The sequence below is a fragment of the Lytechinus variegatus genome, chromosome 3, assembly GCF_018143015.1.
Source record: "Lytechinus variegatus isolate NC3 chromosome 3, Lvar_3.0, whole genome shotgun sequence".
Lineage (NCBI taxonomy): Eukaryota > Metazoa > Echinodermata > Echinoidea > Temnopleuroida > Toxopneustidae > Lytechinus > Lytechinus variegatus.
In genome coordinates, this window is record NC_054742.1 from 54,834,036 (window position 1) to 54,856,740 (window position 22,705).

General features: G+C 40.0%; 1 protein-coding gene across 6 annotated transcripts in view; it reads left to right on the plus strand.

Annotated features, from left to right (window-relative positions):
* LOC121411400 (gamma-tubulin complex component 6-like) overlaps positions 1-22,705 on the plus strand; it is a 56,590-nt gene that overhangs the window by 10,691 nt on the left and 23,194 nt on the right. For 4 of the 6 annotated variants that reach the window (XM_041604106.1, XM_041604105.1, XM_041604104.1 and 1 more), the window contains exons 2-11: positions 9,581-9,977; positions 10,449-10,585; positions 11,778-11,872; positions 13,622-13,712; positions 14,338-14,394; positions 15,501-15,662; positions 16,378-16,523; positions 17,720-17,927; positions 21,383-21,717; positions 22,262-22,447. In XM_041604106.1, coding sequence (XP_041460040.1) covers positions 9,638-9,977; positions 10,449-10,585; positions 11,778-11,872; positions 13,622-13,712; positions 14,338-14,394; positions 15,501-15,662; positions 16,378-16,523; positions 17,720-17,927; positions 21,383-21,717; positions 22,262-22,447 — 1,757 coding nt within the window. In that variant the 5' untranslated portion in view covers positions 9,581-9,637. The remainder of the gene's footprint in view (positions 1-9,580; positions 9,978-10,448; positions 10,586-11,777; positions 11,873-13,621; positions 13,713-14,337; positions 14,395-15,500; positions 15,663-16,377; positions 16,524-17,719; positions 17,928-21,382; positions 21,718-22,261; positions 22,448-22,705) is intronic. The other 2 variants (XM_041604107.1, XM_041604108.1) reach the window with 2 other exon arrangements.

Sequence of the window (22,705 nt, forward strand, 5' to 3'; positions counted from 1 at the left end):
TCGTCTGAGGAATTGATGACTTTGCCTGGAGTGGGTATGGCCACCGCCAACCGCATTCTACACGCAAGGGAGGCGGCCGACCTTACTCCAGAGACATTCTTGTCGATACCTCATGTACCGAAGGCAGAACTGTTAGTTTACGCCTTTGATTATGAGCCAACAACAACGGCTCGTAATGTGGACCGCAGAGAAGTGCGCTCCGAAGGAGATGAGCCTTATACGAGCGGTCCACTTATACCATCTAAGGAGCCCCCCGTAAGCCAGGTGTTTGAGGCTCGGACACAGCACACCCGTGCACATAGCATACAGGGTGCTGTAGGCCAGTCTTCTCAGACACAGGCCGGGGAGGCCTCCTCATTTTTCACAGGGGGGAGGCCAGGTGGCGCTTCTACTCAGCAGCCCTCGGCCTCTCCAGAAGATAGGGCTAAGTCCCTCTGGGCTAATCAATTTGGGTATTCAGGATGGAACGATGGCCTGTTCCCACCACAGGGTCCCCAACAAGTTACCCCACCAGGACCCCAGTTCCAGTGTGGTCCTCATGCCCAAGTAGATTTGCATGGTCAGGCTCCCAGTACTCAGGGTGGCCGACCAGCAATGTTAAACCAAACTACCCAGACACCTCCACATAACTACCCACAGGCCGTTCCACACTTTACTCAAGCGCAGTACGAGGAAATGTATGGCGTGATGTTTAGGATGATGCAGATGATGCCATTCGGAGGAATTGGACAATCAGCTCCTCCATACTGCAACCCTGCTGCTGCCTTCGGTGGGTATTGCCCGCCATGGGCTGGAGGCAGATATCCGCCACACTATCCTAACACTGTGGCCCCGCAAACCTCTCCCCAAGGACCATGTGACTTGCAACATGGGGGTAGTAACCCTGTGTATCAAGGCGCTGGACCCCAAGGAGATGGACATGGAGGCTCAGTGTTCAATGAACATGGAAACACCACAAGGCCATCAGTAAGTCGGGATACTTGGGGCTGCCAACAAGAAATCAGCCGCCCCGCGTCACCAGACTTACTTCGGCATCAAGACCTGTGGTACCGGACTATGATGACAGAAGGCCCCCTTCTAGACCAACCTCTTTGCCGAAGACTATTTCGTTCGACGGCAAGGGAAGTTGGGCGGCCTTCTATTCAAAGTTTCAACTTTATTCCGAAAGACATGGCATGTCTGATGCAGACAAGAAATATCAGCTGTGTCTGGCGTTGGAGGCCGAAGCCAGTAAGTTCATGGCCCTTATCCAGGAGAGCAATCCAAATATCGCCTTCCCTGACTTGGTTACCAAATTGGAGAAGCGGTTTGCTCTCCAGGAGGAGCCGGAAGTTATTCGGATGCAATTCCAATCGGCTTTTCAACGCTCGGATGAAGACATCATCAAGTGGGCAGATAGGCTTATGACCCTTGCAGGTCAGGCCTTCGTAGGCCTACCTGACAAGTTCGTCCAAGAACTTGTCGTGGCAAGGTTCTGCCAAGGTGCCCAAGACAAAGATGCAGGGCATCATGTCCTGACTTCTCGGCCTGGGACATTAGATGAAGCCATGACCAAGTACAAATGGTTTCAGTTTACCCAGAAGACCATGCATAAGCATGGCCCTAGGCTGAGGAACGAGGTAAGGCAGCTCTCTGTAGGAGAAGACAAGAATGACCTCGGGGTACGGGAGTCGTCTCCTCCGGAAGCTGCCACCAAAGGAACTTCTAGCCTTGAGGCTAGAATCAGTGCTCTGGAGGCTCAGAATGTAATGTGGGCCTCCAAGATGGATTCGATGGTTGTTGCAATCACTGATCTGTCTCGGAGTACTAAAGAACTTTTGTCGGTGTCAAGAGGCCAGCCGAGTTACTCCTCTGGCCGTGACCCTGTCACACCTGAAAGACCAAAATACCCCTCCGGCCGTGCTCTTGGAATACCGGACAGACCAAAGTATACCTCTGGTCGGGCTCCGGGTACATCAGACAGGCCAAGGTATCAATCTAATAGAACGCCGGAACGGTCAGAGGGAGGCAGAAGATCATCTTCAGGCCTTCCACCAACTGATCGGCAGCAAAATTTCACAGGCTGCTTCAACTGTCGGGAAGAAGGCCACTTTAGCAGGGCCTGCCCCATGGGAAGATCGCCTGCTCAGAATAGACAACTTAGGGCTGTCACCTTCGAGGAGGAGGGAAATGGACGGGGATCGGCCGAGATGGGGAGTCCCCGATCCGATCACAGATCCCCACCCCCACCATCTTCATTCCGTTAAAGGACAGCCTCATGCCACAAAACCATGGTAGCACACGGGCACCGGACTCGCAAGCAAGTCTAGGGAGCCCGAAATTCTCTGAGGTATTAGATGTCCCTTGGAGGAATCCACCATGGCCACCAGACATTTCTGGTGAGGTTAAAGATCAAGAGGTTGAAGTAGTCATTTGTAGAATTGTGTCTACTTCAACATTGAGTGTTGAGTTGACAGTTGGCAAAGAGCCCATTACATCTGTTTTGGACACTGCGGCTGCTGTCACCATTATATCAGATAGGCTATTCAATCGCCTCCAGCCTCGGCCGCCCATCCTTAAGCGTGTAATCCTTAAAGGGGCTGGCCGAGACATGACAATGGACGGCATGGTGGTAGGGCCTATCAATATCAAGCTGGGTACCCAAGTACTCAGCGAGAAGATTTATGTAGCTCCGATAGCAGATGAGATGTTGTTTGGCGTTGACTTGTTACGAAAACACAATGCCAATATCAGCATCCCAAATGCTATCTTAACTATGAATGGTGAAGACCTACCAATCATAGAACAAGAAGAATATTAAAACGGTGATATGATTGGGTAGGCTTATAAGACTTAATTGTAGGACCTGACGTATCGATCCGAATGTGTCCCATTGTGGATACTCATGAATCGGATCTACTCTTCACCTTCTGGATCCCTGGAGCCGCTTTATAGAGGGGCTGGCCCCAGGGGAACAGGAGTTGAGAAGGCTCCTACCTACATTTTCTGTTGTGGAGTGGGTGTTCAGCTGAAGAGGCTAGACATCCAATTCACACCAAGCCAACTGTTTTCTCATCGAGACAGGTGCCCCATACCTGCCCATCCGCCCCTGTTCCGGTTGGCAATGATGGACAGGTGGTGGCGTTGATTCGAGGACTCTCCCTCGGAATGTTTCTCGATGAGATAATGGTTATTAAAGCGGGAGAACTGCATTGTCTCAATTAAAGAGCAACGCATTTCCCTTGCACCTGTCTCTGCCTGCCATTGTGCAGACCTATGTTTTATGGTAATTTAATTTATTGATGTACATTATGTTATATTACTTTTTGTAGGCAGTATATTATGTATTTGTACTATGAAACAGAAAAAGTTTTATATGTTTTCATCAGACAAATTATCTAGAAAAATATATGAAGTTACTTATATCCTTTTATGTATATATTTTTGTTTTTCATCGTAGATACGTGCAGTATTTAGTATTTTATATTTTACAAGGCAGAGACAAGGTAAGACTTTTGCATGTTTTAATAGTTAAATGCGTTTTTATAGACAATATTTATATATTGATGTAATTAAAGAGAAAAATGTTTGATTTATGTTATGTATATTTTGAAATCTCTGAAAAAGAAGATTTTAGAAAAAGAAAAAGAAAAGAACAATAGAAAAGAGCAAACAAAGAAGAAAAGAAGAACAATAGAAAAGAACATACAAAGAAGAACAATAGAAAAGAAGAAAAAGAAAAGAAAAAAGATCAAAGAAAAAGAATAGAAAGAAAAAAAGATCAAAGAGAAGAGCAAAAAGAAGAACAACAAAAAGAAAAGAAAAAAAAAGAAAGAAAGAAAAAGATCAAAGAAAAACAGAAAGAAAAAACAAATTAAAGGTAAATGATTGTCATGTTTGTTTATTTTAATTAGCCATATATAGATTTGAATAAGACTTACTTTTGTATAAAGGATGTAGAGATGTAAATATAAGTTTTGAGTTACCCAATTTTTTTAGGGTGGGGGGATGTATGGTGTAATTGGTATGGGTTGGTATGTGAACAATGATGGGGAACAATTCAATCACATACAATGGGCAATTGACCAGGCTCAGTGAGCTGCAATACAAGACACAGACCATGCACACAGTACCATAGACCACTACCAGCTACAGATATTACTACACACTTGAGGTTGAGATGAGGTTGAACTTGGAGCTGCTGCTGCTGCTGCAGGGAATGACAAGACTGGGACTCGAGGTAAGGTAGGATAGTATTACTATTGTATGTGTGTGCGTGCCTTAGTTTATCTATGTATATTTGTTTCGGCCCCTCCACAATACTATGTTGGAATAGTTGGACTGTGCAGTGGAAAGACTTTTGGATGCAAATGCAACTGGTTTGCCTTGCTGGAGCAGGCATGCTCCTAGCCCTTTCATCGATGCATCTACCTCAAGAGTTGTCTCCTTCTTTGGGTCATAGAATTGTAGACATGCACCTGATGATACTGCACTTTTCAGGCTGTTCAAGGAATGTTCATGATCATCGTCCCAGATGAATGGTACTTCCTTGTGTAGAAGTTCTCGAAGTGGTGCTGACTTCTCTGAGAAGTTAGGAATGTATGCTGCTAGGTATGTGAATAATCCTAGGCATCTCTGAACATCTTCTTTGTCCTTGGGTGATGGCATTGATGTGATAGCTTCTACCTTGCTCGGATCTGGGTAGATACCTGATCTAGTGTACTTGGAACCGAAGAAGTTGATGGCTTCCTTCTTGATAGTACATTTGGAGCTGTTGAACACTAAGCCTTCTTGCTTTGCTGTCTCCATGAGTAGGTAGAGATTCCTATCGTGTTCCTCCTCCGTTCTTCCTACGATCGCTATGTCATCTGCGATGCATATGCAGCCTGGCACATTTTGGACAATCCTATCCATATGCTGCTGGAAGATATCCTGACTAGTACATAACCCAAATGGTAATCTTTGGAAGCAGTACCTTCCAATTGGTGTACGGAATGTGGTGAGATCCTGGCACTCCTCTGCTAGGTGAACCGACCAGTAACCAGCCTTCGCGTCTAACTTAGAGAAGTACTGAGCTCCTGCGAAGACAGGTTGGACCTCTTCCAAGGTTGGTACCTTGTGCGGGCATCTCTTCAAGGCATCATTTAACCTCCTGGGGTCAAGACAAATCCTGATGGATCCATCTTTCTTCACAACAGTGGTCATGGAGCTGCACCAATCGGTGTGGTACTCAATTTTTCTGATGACTCCTTGCTGCTCCATATTGTCCAGTTCCGCCTTGATTTTGTCTTTCAAGTGTACGCTACACTTGCGGGGTGCGTCTATGTTAGGTTTAGCATCATCCTTGACATGAAGCATTGCCTTCCCCCGGAAACTACCAATAGCGTCAAACTGATTTGGATATGCTTGTTTGAGATCCCTTACACTTGTGATAGGTGTTTGTTTAGGTTGAGGATTGGTTGTAGGTGTTTTGCTGTCCATTGAGTGAATTGTGATAATTCCAAGGTCAGTGCAACCTAACAACCCTAGGATCGCTGGACCCTTGACGTCTGCTACATAGAATGTATGTGTTGACCATTTTGTACTCTTGTATCTACACTTTATGTCTAGTGTACCCTTACATGGAATTTGTGTCTCTCCGTAAGCTATAAGTTTTATTGTTGTTCGTTTCACTACTGATTCCCACTTTGGACCGTAAATTGCTTTGGCGGTACGTACTGTGATAGTGTTAGCACTTGCCCCCGAGTCCACTTTTAGGTAAAGCTTATGTTGACCTACTCTCTGTGGGCATATTATGTCAATGTTAGCAAATGCTACAGTACCTTCTGGATTTACAACTGTGTGTGGTCCACTAGTGTGTATGGTGTCGAATTGTGCTACGTTGAATGGACTGTCTGTAGATTGATAATGATCATGATCTGTGGTAGTATCATTGGTTATGTCAATTTCGCTTATTGGTTTACTCTTTCGACTTTTCGACTTTGATCGTGCTTTGTTTTGTTTTGGTTTATGATCATCAGATACCGTGTCGGATCTTCGGTCATCTGATCTACGATTCTGTTTACGACTACGATCATTTTTCGATTTACGACAGAATTTGGCCCAATGGCCCTTGGTGCCACAGGCACGGCACTCATCGTCATACGCAGGGCACTGACGAGGTTTGTGGAAACGTCCGCAGTTACCACATGCTTTTCGTCCCTGGCTACGCTTGAATGAATCGATATTCTGTTTAGGGTCTAGTGTCTCAAGACATTGTCTGCTCGCAGCAACTGCCTCGTATTTACGACCTTCTACCAAAATTTGTTCGACCTTGTAACCTTTCGGTTGATCTAGCAATGACTTTTGGAATTCGAGACTTGGAGTTGACGCAATCACTAGCTCCATGATTCGCTCATTTAACTCAGCTTCCTCGAAATCGCAATTTTTGGCTTTGTCCCTACACCTGGTAACGAATTCATCGATCGTTTCATCTGGTTTCTGCCTGTACCGCATTAGCTCTAAGCGGTGTATGCGAAAATTGATATTGACCTTTAACTGTGCCTCTAATAGTCTCCATAGCTCTTGCGGTTTTTCTTTATCGGTCTCTGATAGCCCCGATGCATTGATTCGACGCAAGCCTTCATTGCCTACAGCAATCTTGATTTTTATAGCCACTTTTCTCTGATCAGTTATGTCTTGGTCTGCTAGAATCAGCTCCATTCTTTGTCTGAAAAGCTGGAACTCTTCGGGTAGGTCTGTTGCCTCCCAGTTCATTTCTGGATATTTTCCACTACTCATTGTGTATGTTCGCTGTACGTATTAGGTATTTAAATGAATGAGTGTAGATATTAATGTCTGATTATATCCACGTGTGAACGCTCCTTACAGTCACAGGTCGACTGATGATGATACCTGTAACGCACTCACAGCCCTGTGTGAATGTCATTAGGTGTTTCATGCAGTGAAAATGCTGGTCACTCCCACTCACTTCTCACACTCCAGATTTACAATTAATATTAGGAAAATATTAATTCATTGTTCACACTCTAGTCCAGAAAATTAAGTAATTTAGGTTTTATCAACTTTTAGTGTATGTTGATCTTATGATGCAGACCTCTGTGCCAGTGATTGAACACAGTTATAACTTATTCAGGCTATATTTGATTGTTTACAGTTACCGTTAGCATCTCGCTCCTTCTCACAACACTGTGTGATTTGCTGTGACAGTGCATTGGGTATGCACAGTATGCACAGTATTGGGTATGCACAGTACGGTACGGTACAGTAGCGATGCGATAGCCGGGGCTAGCGGGCGGCGACTCGCGGGCGCCCGTTGGGTTAGTAGGTTATGAAGCATGCGAATTTCGGTAAAAAGACATGCAGTTTACTTCCCAACAATACAGTATCTGGTTACTTGATCCTTGTCATTTCAAAAGCGATCACTGGTTTCAGCTGCCACCATGATCCAATACAAAAGGACTCTGGTGGAGACTTTGGTATGAACGTATATACAGGTTTATTATACAGGCCAGCTAGGCAGGTCAATCAACAGGCATGGTATCCATGTTGCGGGAGGTGTATGGAGTGCTTAGATATCCATACTGATATCGTAACATATAACACCACAAATGTATCACTATGAGGAGGGTTTTTGGCTGAAATTATTCTACAAGTAAGTTTTATCTCTCGTAGAGTTGTGGGTATAGCCCTTATTTGCGTTGGCAACCTTTATTTTGTTTTGTTTATATTATGCCCGGAATCCATGACATTTTCATGGAATGGAAGGGGAATCGTCCTCGAATTGCAAAAGCGAACGGCAATGTACACCCATACGGTGCACTACGATGACTGCGCGGTATAAAAATTACCGTTTTTTACAGGTTTTTGGGGTGTTGTGTCAAGTAAAATTGGCTCTAACATGAAAACGGGCAGCTAAATTTGGTATCGACTTAAAGCTTAGACATCGGAGAAAATGATGCTATCGAATTTAGACGGAAATCTGAACGTTTCTGATGTAAATGCAAAAAACATAGATTTTCAGCCTATTTTGAGGAATAATCACCCTATAAACCTCCTGAAAAGTGTCTTTCATCTACTTTGAAGTTTGAACCCTTTCACACGAAAAAAGAATATATCAGGATTATGTGGGAGCCATTACAGATTCCTACTTGCAAAACCTCCTGTGAAATGGTCCGTTTTTCAACTAGGTTGTCATATACGCGACATTTCGCAAAATGTCACATTTTACGATTTGAGGTAGGAAATTAACAACCTTTATGCAAATTCCGGAATGAAATATTTTGCTGAAGTGTTCTTCAAAGTGTTGTCTTTCAGCTGGGCATGACAAAAATTAAAATTCTGAAATTGCCCAAAATGACTTTTGGCGCACTTTTGTTTCACCCCGGCCCAATGTGCGGCGGTGTGTGGTGTCGATGTTATGAGGGTTTATTTCAAGTAATGTTGTAACCCGCAAGTGAAAACCCAAACCGTACCGTCCGGTATAATTCAACAATTTGCAAGCGGGACCCGCTGACCCATCGGGTTTTAACCCGCAAGTCAATTTATCTTCGAAAAATAAAAAATATTTCTGCAATCCCCACACATGTACACATAATACAGGCTCAAATCAGGAAAATATGTGCCAACTACTAACGTTAGAGTGAATTTACTTACAATTTGCAAATTCGCCTTTTATTCCAGAGAGAAAATGTTTGTTTGGGTGACTTTGTAGTTTGTACCACGAAATGGGTCCGCTCTGATCTCGAAATTGAAAGCATTACGCAATTAACTCCTCGGATCGGAGCCACAGCGCGCGCTAGCTAGCCCAGGCTGCCCAGCAGAGATCGGCAATGTTGTTTTTCAGTCCAGGTCGGTTGACACAGCGACTCACAACAATCATAATTACAATATTCAATTCTATGGGACCTCGTCTATAAAGTAATAAAAATTGAAATAAATACCTTCGGAACAACAAACATTTCGTTTTCGGATTAACGAACCTTCCGAACATCAAACCTTATTTCGTTTTCGGATTATCGAACCTTCTGAATAAAAAATCTTCGGAATTACGAAGTGTAACTGCCGATATACATCATACATGACATGCTATATACCGGGAAAAAAAGTGTAAACGAGTAATAATTAATAATGATTATAATGATATTGACTGGCATTAGTATTGGGAGTTACCACATATAATTCCTGCTCCTGCTCATTGCCTTTGGCGAAATGACTAGGGATATATGTCCTATCTCCCTAAAGACCAGTCAGTATATAGATATAGCCCTCATGCCTTTTAATCATGTTACTTTCCATTATGTCAAGAATAATAACATTATTCATTTTGTAATTTAACTATACACAATGTTATGGTTACTTATTATAGACTTATCGCAAATAGCCATATATGCTATTTAAGAACCATGGGATTCAAAAAGGGGACAAGAATGCTCTGAAGGGCAGGTTGACTTGAATGGTAGATAGGGCATTTCAGGAAGAAATTGTGAAGAATGAAGAACTTGTGTCTTGTGACCATTGAGACTATGTTATTGTTCTTGATGAATTTAACTTTCTTGCAATAATTAAGCTTTCTATTTTTTCATTGTTCTTGAAAATACAGGTCTTCTTGTCCTTCGCTTGATTGACTTGTAGATTAACTTAAATACCCTGCAAGAAAATGGCGACCCTTGACCCCACATCCCCCCAGCAACTTTTTAAGGATCTTGTTCGGAGAGCTGTTAGCGACACGTTGGGTTCCTCTCATCCAATCCGCCTGGGAGAAGATGCCGAGGATATTGCCAGGTTTCGCCAGAGGTTGCAGACCAGACTGTTCAATTCCCTCTTTGGAAGTCTACCTGGACCCCTGCAACACAGCTGTTCGGCCAGAAGCAATGCAGCTGGGATTTACTCCCCCAAGGAGCAACTCGTCATCGTCATTTTCAAGCTTCGTGTGGAGAGGAGATTCGACGAAGCACAGCAAATGGAGTTGATTTTGGATCGTCTCTCAAAGTTGAGCGGTAAGCAGCAACCAACTCTTGCATTCTTGTAGCAGAAGTTATGCTTCAGTCACACCTGGAGAACTTACTCCAGACCGACCAAAGACATTACACTATTTCCAGTGACATACCATCTGTCAGTTTTGTTGGTATGACTGTCCCACTAGGATATCAGAGCTCTGCAGAATCACCACTCATAAGATGAGCCGTTGGAAGGTTTCTGGTTGGTCGTATGCACTCTCCTTGCCATTATATTGACAATTTCAGCATGCTGTTTTGTGTACAAATTGCCATAGATTTTTCACATTTAATCACTCAACAAGAATAAATGATATTAAATATAATCAGTCCGTATCAATTTTCACATGAATCCTGAGATATTGTATAACATTTGCGAATGATGGTATGTGATCCATGTCATGTATTATATGTCACTTAAAGCTTAATTATTTCCACAAATTTTGTTGCTGTGTGTGTTTTTTTTTTCATTAGTAGAAGAAGATGGTGTATTCCTGGAGGGAGTTATTAAATTTCTTCTGGTGCTATCAGGAACCAAGCAGTCCTCTCATAAGGCTATAATTGGTCACCAAAAACCAAATCTTCCTACTGTTGGTTTGACTTCCAAAGAGGTACTGTATGTGACATCCTGTTTTGTACATACATGTAAAGCTCAAGTCTTGTTTTGATAAGTCCTCAAAGGGGGGGGGGGTAACATAAAGAGATACAATGGATATTAACAATTTTTGTAACTTTTGATACATAGTTTGCTGTAGATGTAGAGTTACACATAATTGTACAATTGATTTTATCTTGTATGAAGTGGCCCTGATAATTTGTGACAGATTCATGTATGTATTTTTTAGCAAGCCTATGCAAAGATAATGTTTATAGCTCATGTTGATAAACAATAAGCAAATGAACTGTGAAATAAGGTGAATAAAAATGCCTTCCTTCACTATTTAAATTCTGGTTGAACTTCTAAACATATATGAGATATAAAAGAAGTTCTCTGTGTCTAGAGATATTCTGAAAGGATTGACTTTTAAGACATACTATTCTATTTTATTAATTTTGTAAAAACACAGAAACTCACTGCAAATCCTTCTCGAATTGGCAGACAAATCACAAGAATATATCAGCTTTCTTTGTCGTATTAGCAAGTTTTCGCATATTGCAACAAGGATGCATTCTACAACATAGAAAATCTATTGTCAAAAGCCCTTCATGACGAAGCAGTCTTTGTCGCATTATGGTGAATCAAAATGGCAGTTTCGTCTTAGACTCTGGACAAACAACATACTTGCATTTTTCGTCAGCTCGGAATCTTGCATCGGTCATCTGTCCTAATTTTGAACAATGGCTATTCAGCTGTTCATTGTAGTTTGACAGGCACTTTCAGTAGATTTTCGATATTATGGAGTCCGTCCCCCTCACAATTGCAAAAAAAACCCGCTATTAAGGCATCTGGGGAGCAATCTTTTGTAGCGGACTTTTAGTTTGTCTAATTCAATACTCTTCCTGAAGAACATTACACGAAATTATCATCATTTATTTGATTCCTGAAGCATTTACCCTGTTACAAATGGTTTACTGATTCTTGCACCATGATGATACTCTCTCCTTCTACTTCTTTCTGTCTTGAGCATTGTCCTTGATCAGACCAAAGTTCGCAGTGATTGTTTACCCTTTTCTGCATCATCTTGGGAGCAAATACGTTTCATTTACTAAATTTTTATGCCTCATTCAGCCAGTAGAGATGACGTTTAATAATAATAATAGAATAAATCATGTGACATGCTGCTTTGTCTGATATTTCTTTAGGATATTGCTGCTCTACCAGGAGGAGATTGGTTTCATGGTGATGGCAAGCACATTCATAAATGTGATGAGCATCGACCATTTGTTAATTATTCAAGGTATAATAATAATATTTGTAAGATGCTTAATACAAGGACAAGTCCACCCCAACAAAAACTTGATTTGAATAAAAAGAGAAAAATTCAACAAGCATAACACTGAAAATTTCATCAAAATTGGATGTAAAATAAGAAAGTTACGGCATTTTAAAGTTTCGCTTATTTTCAACAAAATAGTTATATGAACGAGCCAGTTACATCCAAATGAGAGAGTTGATGACATCACTCACTATTTCTTTTGTATTTTATTATATGAAATATTTTGATTTTCTCATCATTGTCATGTGAAATGAAGTTTCATTCTTCCCTGAACACGTGGAATTCCATTATTTTAACATTTTGTGCTTCAGGCAAGGAGGTCCTAATCGTTAAATCGTCAAATTCGTAAAAATTGAAATATTGTATAATTCAAACAATAAAAAACAAAAGAAATAGTGAGTGAGTGACATCATCGACTCTCTCATTTGGATGTAACTGGCTCGTTCATATAACTATTTTGTTGAAAATAAGCGAAACTTTGAAATGTCATAACTTTCTTATTTTACATCCGATTTTGATGAAATCTTCAGCATTGTGCTTGTCTGATTTTTCTCTATTGATTCAAATCAACATTTTTCTGAGGTGGACTTGACCTTTAATACAGATGATTCTAAGCCCTCAAATTTTCTTACCATTAATTGTTACCAGGATTGTAAACAAAATTTTAATCAGTAAATGAATAAATTACTAAATCTCAAATTTGAAATAAAAGAAGCAAACATAAACAAAGCAAATAAAGATGAGCATCTCCCTATAGACCAACCTGCAGCTGATATACACAGTGGAAAAATACTGAAACATTAAAAGGTGACAAAACATAGTGACAGGCGTGGGATTTGTGATTTGCACACCTCTTCAGGCTCCTCAGTATATGTTTTTAAGTATATAAAGCAATGCATGAAATCATTGTAAACCAGAAATTCAAACCACCTTTTTGTCTCACCTGAACGAAGTTCAGTACATGTAGTTACTTCACCACTCTGCACTGATACACAGAATGTTTTTATCCCGGGAAAGCTTTCAAGCTCCTGAAAGGGATTACTATTCAAGATCACTTTTCTTAGTCTGATGGTGTGTTACAAAAATGTTAAAAGTTTTTATTTACCATGCTCTCATTTCTTTATTTCTGCATCGATTGTGTTCATACTTGGTAAAGCCGATCCTTGGGTAATACCACATTTTATGTGCTGAAGATGATGAGGTCAAAGTTTGTCTAAATGGTCAAAAGGTCAAATTATCAAAGCATGTTTTCATTTCCTTATTTTTAAATAAATTTTGAATGTTCCTAAGGTGTTGACACATATATACCTACAAAGCTTTAATACATCAAAGGCCATCTTTTTGTCAAAAGGTCATTTTGCATGCTTTATTGATCATGAAATCAGGCGAGACTTGTGAACCACCTTGTCCTTATAAAAGTAAATCGTACCAGTGGACTTGGTCGTGCTCTACCTAGTGCCGTAGTTTTGCTATCTTTCCTGCTGTGCCTGAAATACATTTTCTTTTTTTTCCCAGGTTAGGAAATAGTTTTATTTTCTAAGGGCTATTTTCTTCACATTGGGATGGTATGCTATAAAGCTGAGCGGTATGCTATAAAGCTGAGCACTAAGCTAGTACAATTATTGAATATAAAATTCATCTATAGGTTTACCTTTTGTGGATGTTAGTTATTAACACTCGGTTTTGTTATTGTTTTTTTATGTCTTTTAGGGAACTGTTTGAAGGTCCAAGTATCGATCAGTTTGCTAATGACAGTGGAATATCAGAGATGTCCAACAATGATAGTCTACTTAACAACAAGGTATCTTTTCAAGTCTATTATAGGCCTTGCATTTCCAAAATTTCATTCAACAAATGCGTTTTCATGGACTGGTCACCATTATGATAGCTATTGCATGGTTTACAAAGTGCGGTTGATTGTCAACAAATGGTGCGTTGAAAAAGTTTGACTCCTAGCCTGCAAAATGTCTTCTTTGAATGAATTATTCAAATTCAAGCATTATTTTAAAGAAACAGAACTGTTATTCCTTGATCATGTTCTTTGATGGACATATCTTATTAAAGAGCAAGTGTGGAAGTTTTTAGGCATGTGATTTTATTTTTGAAGTTCATATTCTGTCTGGAAAATTGATTTATGGTATTCTTTCTTCAGATTATTTTTACTCACTTTTCTACTAGAAAAATCATTTAAAATATCCAGATGAAAGAGGAGATTCTAAGCTTTATGATAGGTCATTTGTCTGTATCGTTAGCAATTAAGTTATGATAAATCAACAATAATTTTGGTTTCATTTTTTTCTGGGACACTCTGTATAGTCTGACTAATCAACAGGGCATCTGATGTCACGGCATTGGATCAATTCAAACAGCACTGCACTCTTTATTATTGATTTTTAGAAAATTGAATACCTGTTTCTTTCCATCAGATATTTGAGGCCGAGCCAGGCCAGGACCTGCGTGGTAACAGGCTGTTTGCAGTCAAGGTCAGTGATTCCAAGTATATCGTGAAAATAAATGTTTGGTACCGCAAAATTGTAAAATAGCCTGAAAAACTGACATTCTGAAGGTTTTTGACATACACTTATTGGAGTAAATCACATGAATGACTTAATGATGAGATTTCAACAAATCTTGACAGTATTCTGTATCAACTTGTGCAAGATGTTGCCTCTTTTCACTGTAGTATTGCATTGTTATTGAAGTACTTAGTTACCTAAAATTATTTTTCAAACAAGAGTGGTGAGATTTATGTGAATGTGATGCGTTTAAATCTGTGTGTTGTGGTAAATTATGGCCCAGTATGTATGTGACAGTAGCGAAGAATTAAACAAGCATTTCATCTTAAGAATAGATATCATTATCAAGCTTACCGATAACAATCCCAACCCAAATTACTCTTTTGTTAAGAAATCTTTAGTCCCACTTGCTACAAAACCGATTGGCATTCTTGTAGACAGGGCGCAGAGAACTTGGTCTCTGTGCAAACTCGCCGCAGAGATCACTAGAGTCAAGGATATCTTGCACGAAAATGGTTGTCCTATCAAAATTGGATGTGAAATAAGAAAGTTATGACATTTCACACCTTTGCTTTATAATTTCACAAAATTGTTACATTCACTTACTGGTCTGTATGCCAATTAGGGGACCGATGACATGACATACGCTATTATGTATTTTATTATATGAAATATGTAATATACTAATTTTCTTGTCATTGTCATGAACATATGCAATTGCCTATGTTTTAATAACATTCTGTGGTTCAGTTAAGTTGGTCCTGATTGTCAAATCTATAAAAATTGAAATATTGATTAATTCAACAACAACAAAATTAAGAAATAGTAAGAGTCAACTACTCTCTCATTTGAATATCACTGAGTTGTGCATTTATCTCTTTTGTGAAAACTTTAAAATGTCATAACTTTGATATTTTACGTCTGACTTTGAAATTTTCAGATTGTTTTTTCTCTTTTGATTCAAATCAACATTTTTGCTTGGACGGAATTGACCTTTAGATATGATTCAAATTACTACAAAGATGTGAGGAAACAGCAGAATTAACAACTCTACTATCTGTTAATAACTACAGAGCCTCATGGGTAATGCATATGAAAGGAAAGTGAGGGGGAGTCTTTTTGGTGGCCTTGTTCATAGCCGTGTTAAGCACATTGATGCCAAGCTCTCTCTTCCTGAACTCCCGGACACAACTAATCCAGCATTCCTCGGAATCAAAGTACCTGCCTTCGCAGAGGTAGGAATAATTTCTTATGCTTTCTACATTTCTTATTTTATATGTGTGATTTGTTTGTTTCTTTTGGGGGTGGGGCTGGGAGAAGGGAATAAGCAACATGATTGTCAAATAAATTCTGCCTTCAACTTAAAATGTGAAAGGTTCACCATCCCCGGATTCAGTTGGACAGTTACATGTACATACTCACCGCCATTTTCATTACAAAGATCATCGAAGTAATTTGCATGCAGCTGTCAATCATCAGCCAGTCGCGTAGCACATGCACACATTCACAGTACACACACGCTATGCTGCTTTTGGCTACATCAGCATTGGTCCAAAAATCTGCTGACGTCACTTCACGCAGTAGAAGAAGGCGGAGCCACTCTGCCAAGTTCTTCAAACAGCAGCCAAAGCATAGGCGGACTGAGAATCATCAGAGCTTGGGCACTTGGAACATGGCATTAGCGTATGCGACGTTTAGCCATGATTACATTGGTGTCAATGGGCAGCTGGCGTTGTCCGCAGTGAGTACGCATGTCAAACAGCGCCCTCTGAATCCGGAGACAGTGAAATTTTAAGCCACCTTGTCAATAGTCAGAGCTGTGTTTTTCCCAAAGGAGTCTTGCAAGCAGCTTTTCATGACAAATCATTGCAGTCACCAAACAAAGCAAAATGGCCAGAGTCTCTCTGTAATTTTAGTATTTTATCATGCAATCGTTCTCTTGTTCAACAGTCTGCCTTATCAGACGATGAAGGATACCATGAATCCATGTCAGGGTCAGTAACCTCAGCCATGTCGACACCAGAGAAAGAGAACATCTGGGATGCCGCACTTCGCTACAAGCCCAGCAGGCATAGAACATGGGAGAACATTGGAAAGTGAGTACTCTCCGATTTCACTTCTCTGTGCTCTTCTGTGGAAAACTATTTGTGTTATCTTGTAGTGAATGTATGGCATTAATAATGTAATAATGGTGATATTCTTATTTGATATTGTGTTTAATAACCCCTGTATAAAGCGGTTTACAGATACATCATAACCCTGGTCATTGGATCCTTGCTTTCCTGTATAAATTTTTTGCCCTTTTTCGGCTCCCTTGGGTGTATTTTAGTAAGAGCTTCTAAAATCTCAAATATGAGGCTTAATTCCTTGGCTCCTGCGTTCTACTTACGCTCCTTAGTAGCGAAGTATGCATTGATGCCTTGTCATAGGATGCTATTATGAATTTCTTCATGATTTGATAAAATTCTGTTCAAATATAATGAACTAGTCCTGATAGAATTCCATGTTGGCACCATTATAATATATCATCTTATACTGGCTTCTGTACATGATTTTGAAGGGAATTTCCCTTTTTATATTCCATTTTCCATTACCTTTAATTTAGTGATTGGTGCTATTGGGCTATTTGCAAACATCTAAATAATTTGTAAGGTCAATTTTCCCAACCAGATATATATATTTGTTGCAACAAAATTATCATTCTTTGTACGATCAGTGGGTCAAGTATCAATACATCTACAAGCAAACATGCAAAATGATCAGAGCTGGTGGGTGTTTCATAAAGCTGTTCGTAAGACATGGATAACTTTACGCACGACTGGTGATCCTTTCTTGTGCTATGTGATATCCCTATATAATTGATTTATGACCTAAGAACATGTTCCAGTCGTGCGTAAAGTTGTGCGTAACCTTACGAACAGCTTTATGAAACACCCACCTGGTCATTTTAAGCTGGGATACATCAGGGGCTACAAATTAGCACACTGTTGATCCACTAAATACACAGTGGCAGCTTGCTTATGGAGATATTGATCCTTCACCCATCATGCTATTGATGATATTCAGTTTGCTTGGTGCCGGATCAATCATCTATAAAATTTAAGGAGAATTTAGTGACATTTTCATGCCCAAATCCACCGAAACTAAGGAGCTCTTTCAGATTTTCTCCTGCTCTTTGTGTTTGTGATCACTGACACCCTGAAGGAGCATGAAATTTGTCGTATTTATGTTTATATAGTATTCAATTCTGTTCATGTAATATGATCCACTTTATTTTTTTTTGGTCCACCAGTCATCCTAGGCCGACCGAGAGGCCCTACCTGACAGAGGCCGGTCCTGGAGCCCTGGACCTGGTCTATCAGCTGAGATGCAAGGAGGCAGCCATCCTCCAGCCCACCACCAAACCCCCACTCATCGTCTTGAAAGACCAGCATCGTCTGGTCCAACATACCTGGAATGTGCTGATAGGGTTGCCTTCTGATGTGTTCCTGTATGATGAGGCAAGTACATACCTAAAGACTACCACATACCTTATGCAGGGCTCCATATTAGCAGTGGCCTGGGACAACTAAAAGTGAGAGTCAGGCTACCAAAATTCTGTAAAAATCAACACTTGGTGGCCCGATTGGGCTACCAAAGTTTTGATAATTTTTAATGTTTTCTATTGTTTGAGGGTCACTAAGTTTGCTTTGCGGGCCAAAAAAAATATGAAATTGATGATTCTGGTTGACCAATCGGGCCACCAAGAAAAAAAGTTAGTGTGGAGCCTTGCCTTATGATTGGTCTGCAACCCAAATCCGGAATAAAATGTAAAATTTAATGTGAATATTGAGATGTGGAACATCTTACTTGTAAAGTTCTCAATCATTGTACAAATACTTATGTTCAAATCTGTGTCTGTTCTACCATTCTTATTAGAATAAAAGCGAATTAAATATGTAGTCTTAACGACATCATAGCAATCGAACGATTGGCTACAATTTAAAACCAATTTGGCTTTTACTCCAATATAAAGACTTGCAATCCTCTAAAAATTGTTATATTAGTGTACTTCCAGTTAATTTGAATCTCAAATAAAAAGTTACCTTTCATTCATATTTTCAGAAAACAAGCAAAATATGATTTGTTCTAAAATTGGATCGTTGACCAGTCATAGGGTGTGGAGAGGCCTTCATGCTGAATGATTCACCTGATCTTGGAGCAATTTTATTCTTTGTAACAATTGGCTTAAATGGCTTAAATCTGTGGTCCTACTATATGTTGCAAATATGACACAAAGATTTGTTCTTTTTAAAAAGCATCTATTTTTTATGAAGAGTTAAGCATCGTCATGATTATGTTTCTGGGGGTAAATTCCTTTAAAAGCATTATCCAATGTCGACAACACAGTAGCTTGTAGTTTAAAAAGATCACTGTTAGCATGTGTAAGGACGTGCTTTTTAAAAAAGAAATCTTTCTATATTTATGATGGCATATCAAATCCATGTAGTGATAGGGTCAGTGAATTGAAGGTTTATGAATTGTCAGGCACTGAAATAACTTTTCTCCATGCTCTTTCACCTCCAATACATTCCTTCATTGCCTGTATATATTGCCTAGAATTTTTTTTCATCATTGAAAAATGGGTATAGAGTTGAAATTCTTGGAAAGTGTTGACCAAGGTCAGTAGCAATTCCCATGTGCATTGCCCGTATATATTGCCTAGATTTTTTTAATCATTGAAAATGGGTATAGAGTTGAAATTCTTAAAAAGTTTTGACCAAGGTCAGTTGCATTTTGCATGTGCATTGGCTGTATATAGTGCTTGAATTTTTTATTTTCTTTTTATCATTTGCCGTTCTATGAAATATAAGAGAATCATTAAAGGAAATTAGAAAAATTGATCTCCTCTCAGTCTCAACCTTGTTATTATCACATACCAGTGAAGATGCCTTTGCACCTGTGCTGTGCAGCACACCCATCAGAGAATTGAACTTCTCTTTGAAAGTGCTTTCCTTCTTCCTGGAATTGCAAGTGAACATACTGCATGTTTGTGATCATCTGATATTACGTCAATGCATTCCCTCACTCGGACATTGTGCTCCCTGCACAAGCAGTATTGATGCACCGCCACACTGTCTCCTCCCCAATGAATAGCTTGGATTTTGTCTTGATACAAGTGATACTTTTGACAAAGTCAAGATGGTGTACAACAGTCTCGTCATTTAGCATCTCTATTGCCTTTTTGATATTGCAAGTACTGTCATCTTGCTATAGACTTATGCTTAGCAAAGAGCCTGCATTCGGTAATTAATTTGGCGATGCATAATGTAACTACCACTTTTGTCCACTGACTTCTGCTTCTTGATTGATTTTCCTTCGTGAATTTCATCAACTCTCTCCCACTGCCTCCATTTCATCATTTTAACCCCATCTCACAGAATTTTTATGTGCTTGGCTTGATCTTTTGACAGCCACGTTCCTGACAGAGGCACTCATTGCATTGCCTCCTGTAATGTCCGTTCTCTTTTGGGCATTTGATTACATCAAGAATGTCATGCCGGCTCGTTGGGACTTTTCGTTTTGCCATTGAACCATTAAACTGCACTGATCTTGATTTTGTACATTACAACATGACTCACAGAGACATTGAGCCCATGATCGAGAATGAAGAAGATTGCAATCAGCAATTAATTTGTTGATGCGTATTGCAATTGCACCAGTTTTGTCCTCCGACTTCTGTTTCTTAATTGGTTTTCCTTCATGAATTTCATTAATTGTTCTCCCATCTCACATAACTTATATAAACTTAGCTTTGATCTTTTAACAACCAGGTTCCTGACAGAGGTGCTCATAATGTTGCCTGTGGTAGTGACCATTCTGTTTTGGGCATTTGGTTAGGTCGATTTCTATGTTAGAACAGGACCCACAGAGACATTGAACTCATGATTGAGAATCAAGAAGCTTCACATTTGGAGGACTTCTGTCCTTAAATGCTGTCAGGGCAACACTGAACCTTCCAATGCTCACCTGAGAGTCATGTTCAGCACATTACATTTTTCCTTATTTTTCACTCTTTTCTTGTGAGGCAGTTCCATGCTGTTTTTAGATCAGTGAAGAATGCTTCCATGCTCTTTTCTATGTCATTTCACAAGTGCTTAATGCTTCTGCGAATCTTAATCAATTCCTGCTCAGGGATGTTTGACAGCATTCTGAAATTCAGTGCATTTCAAGATTTAGCCCGTTTAAGTTCATAAGTTTATTTCCACATTTGTACATAAAGACACAAAGACACCATTATGGAAAATATCACAAAACATCAGAAGTATAGTATAAAATATACAAAAATACATGACAGAAAAAAAAAATGTCTAGCATGTGGGGGGAGCAACAATGGTCAAAGACCTATGGAGGGTGCTCCAAAAGCCATATGGTTAAAATGTTAGGTTTGTATTGCTGATCAGATCTACTAGTATTCAATCAAGTTTGATCAAGCCCCATTTTACCCAGACCAGTTCCGACTTATTCCGACTTATTGCTTGATCGTTTTTGACACAATCCCCACCAGACCACTATTTGATCATTTACGAACTACAGCTGAATATTCATGATTTTTCTAGTTCCTCTCCTTGACAACCACATTGATCTATACTTGATCATACTCTACTTTACTCAATCAATACATGATCGATACAAGGTTTATACTCAATCTCTACCAGAACATGTAGACCACCTCAGTGTCTACACGATTTCTACACGAGGTTAGCTAATAACAAATCAGCATATTCACACAGTGGTCAAAGAATTGATTTGAGACAGCTATTGTGTAAATACTTGGACTTCTTTCATTATTAAAAAATGGGGGTAGGATTTAAAATTCTTAAAAAGTGCTGACCAAGATTCTGTATTTCATTAGTCATCACAGATGCATAGTAACAACCTCTACTTTTTATCTGTCACTATCCTTACCCAAAAGGAGACGATGGCCTTCAGGGTAAACTCCCAGATCTGCCTGACAGGAACCACACCTGAGAGCATCCAGCAGCTCCTCTCGGAACTGGCGCAGGCCGGGACGGACTACACCCGCCTGTGGCACACCTCCCAACAGCCGATCACCAACTCCACCTACACCGGGGGTCTGGTTCTCCAGGCCTTCCTGGGAGCGGTCAGGAGGTACCTGCAGTACTACAATGCCCAGGTGCTGCTGACCCAGTCGCGGTTGGAGCAGGATGCTGGTGGGGACGGGGTCAGGAGGAAGGTGACGGTGCTTGTCATCAGGGCAATGTTCAGTGGACTCTTGGCTCAGCTGCGGTAAGAAGGATTTCTATGTAGGAGTTATAATAAGTGTCTGTGTGTATAATTGGGTTTTTAGAAACATTTATCAATACAATAACAAAATATGGCTATGGATATGTCCTTTATGCCACCATCTGAAAGATGTGAGTCAGGGCTCAAAGCATTTCAACCTGTTTGTAATATCTGCGTACATTAATTGTGATAACAGGCTCACTGTAGCAGCTACCACTTCAGATATACATGGATATTAGCATTCTCAATGGTCACTTGGAAAAATTGATTTATGGGTTTGCACAATAACTGTGTACTCAGAGCTTAATAATGATGTCACTTGTTTTCCATGGTTAAGACTATGGGGTTGATCTAACAAATTGGCAGCAGTCTGAATTAAATCAATATTCTCATTAAAAAAACCTGCAAACCAAGCATTAATCTTTCGATTTATATAAAATCCTTGTTATTTTAGTTACTAGCATACATTGTACAATACCTTATTGTGATTCCTTGTAAATCCACCAATTATTAAACATATCAAACCTCTTTGTGTGTCATCTACCAGATATCTTGCTAGGTTGTGTGGTTGTGACATGAGGAAGGGTACCAAACCAGGGGGGCCTGATGACCCCCTTCCCATCGGTATCCAGCTCTTATCAGCCCTCTATCAAGAAGCCTTGGACTGTACAGGCACAGAGAACTACCGCCTCATGCTGTCTCTCCTACGGAGTGCATGTGCTCCATATCTCATGTGAGTTAACCCATTAACTACTGCAGAGCATTTCATCAATATTCTCATTTGACAGGTTGTCAGATCTGACAACTTTCCTTGATATGATTTGCTTAGAAGCACATTCCTATGGCAACTTTCAGATAAAACAGGACTTGGCAGATAAAATGTGTAACAAGTCCTTTCATGAAACACTCCCCTGGAGCCAGTAACACAATGCTTGGCAAGGATCGTAGAACAAATTTTCACGATTGATTGCATTGACTACAACGTACAAGC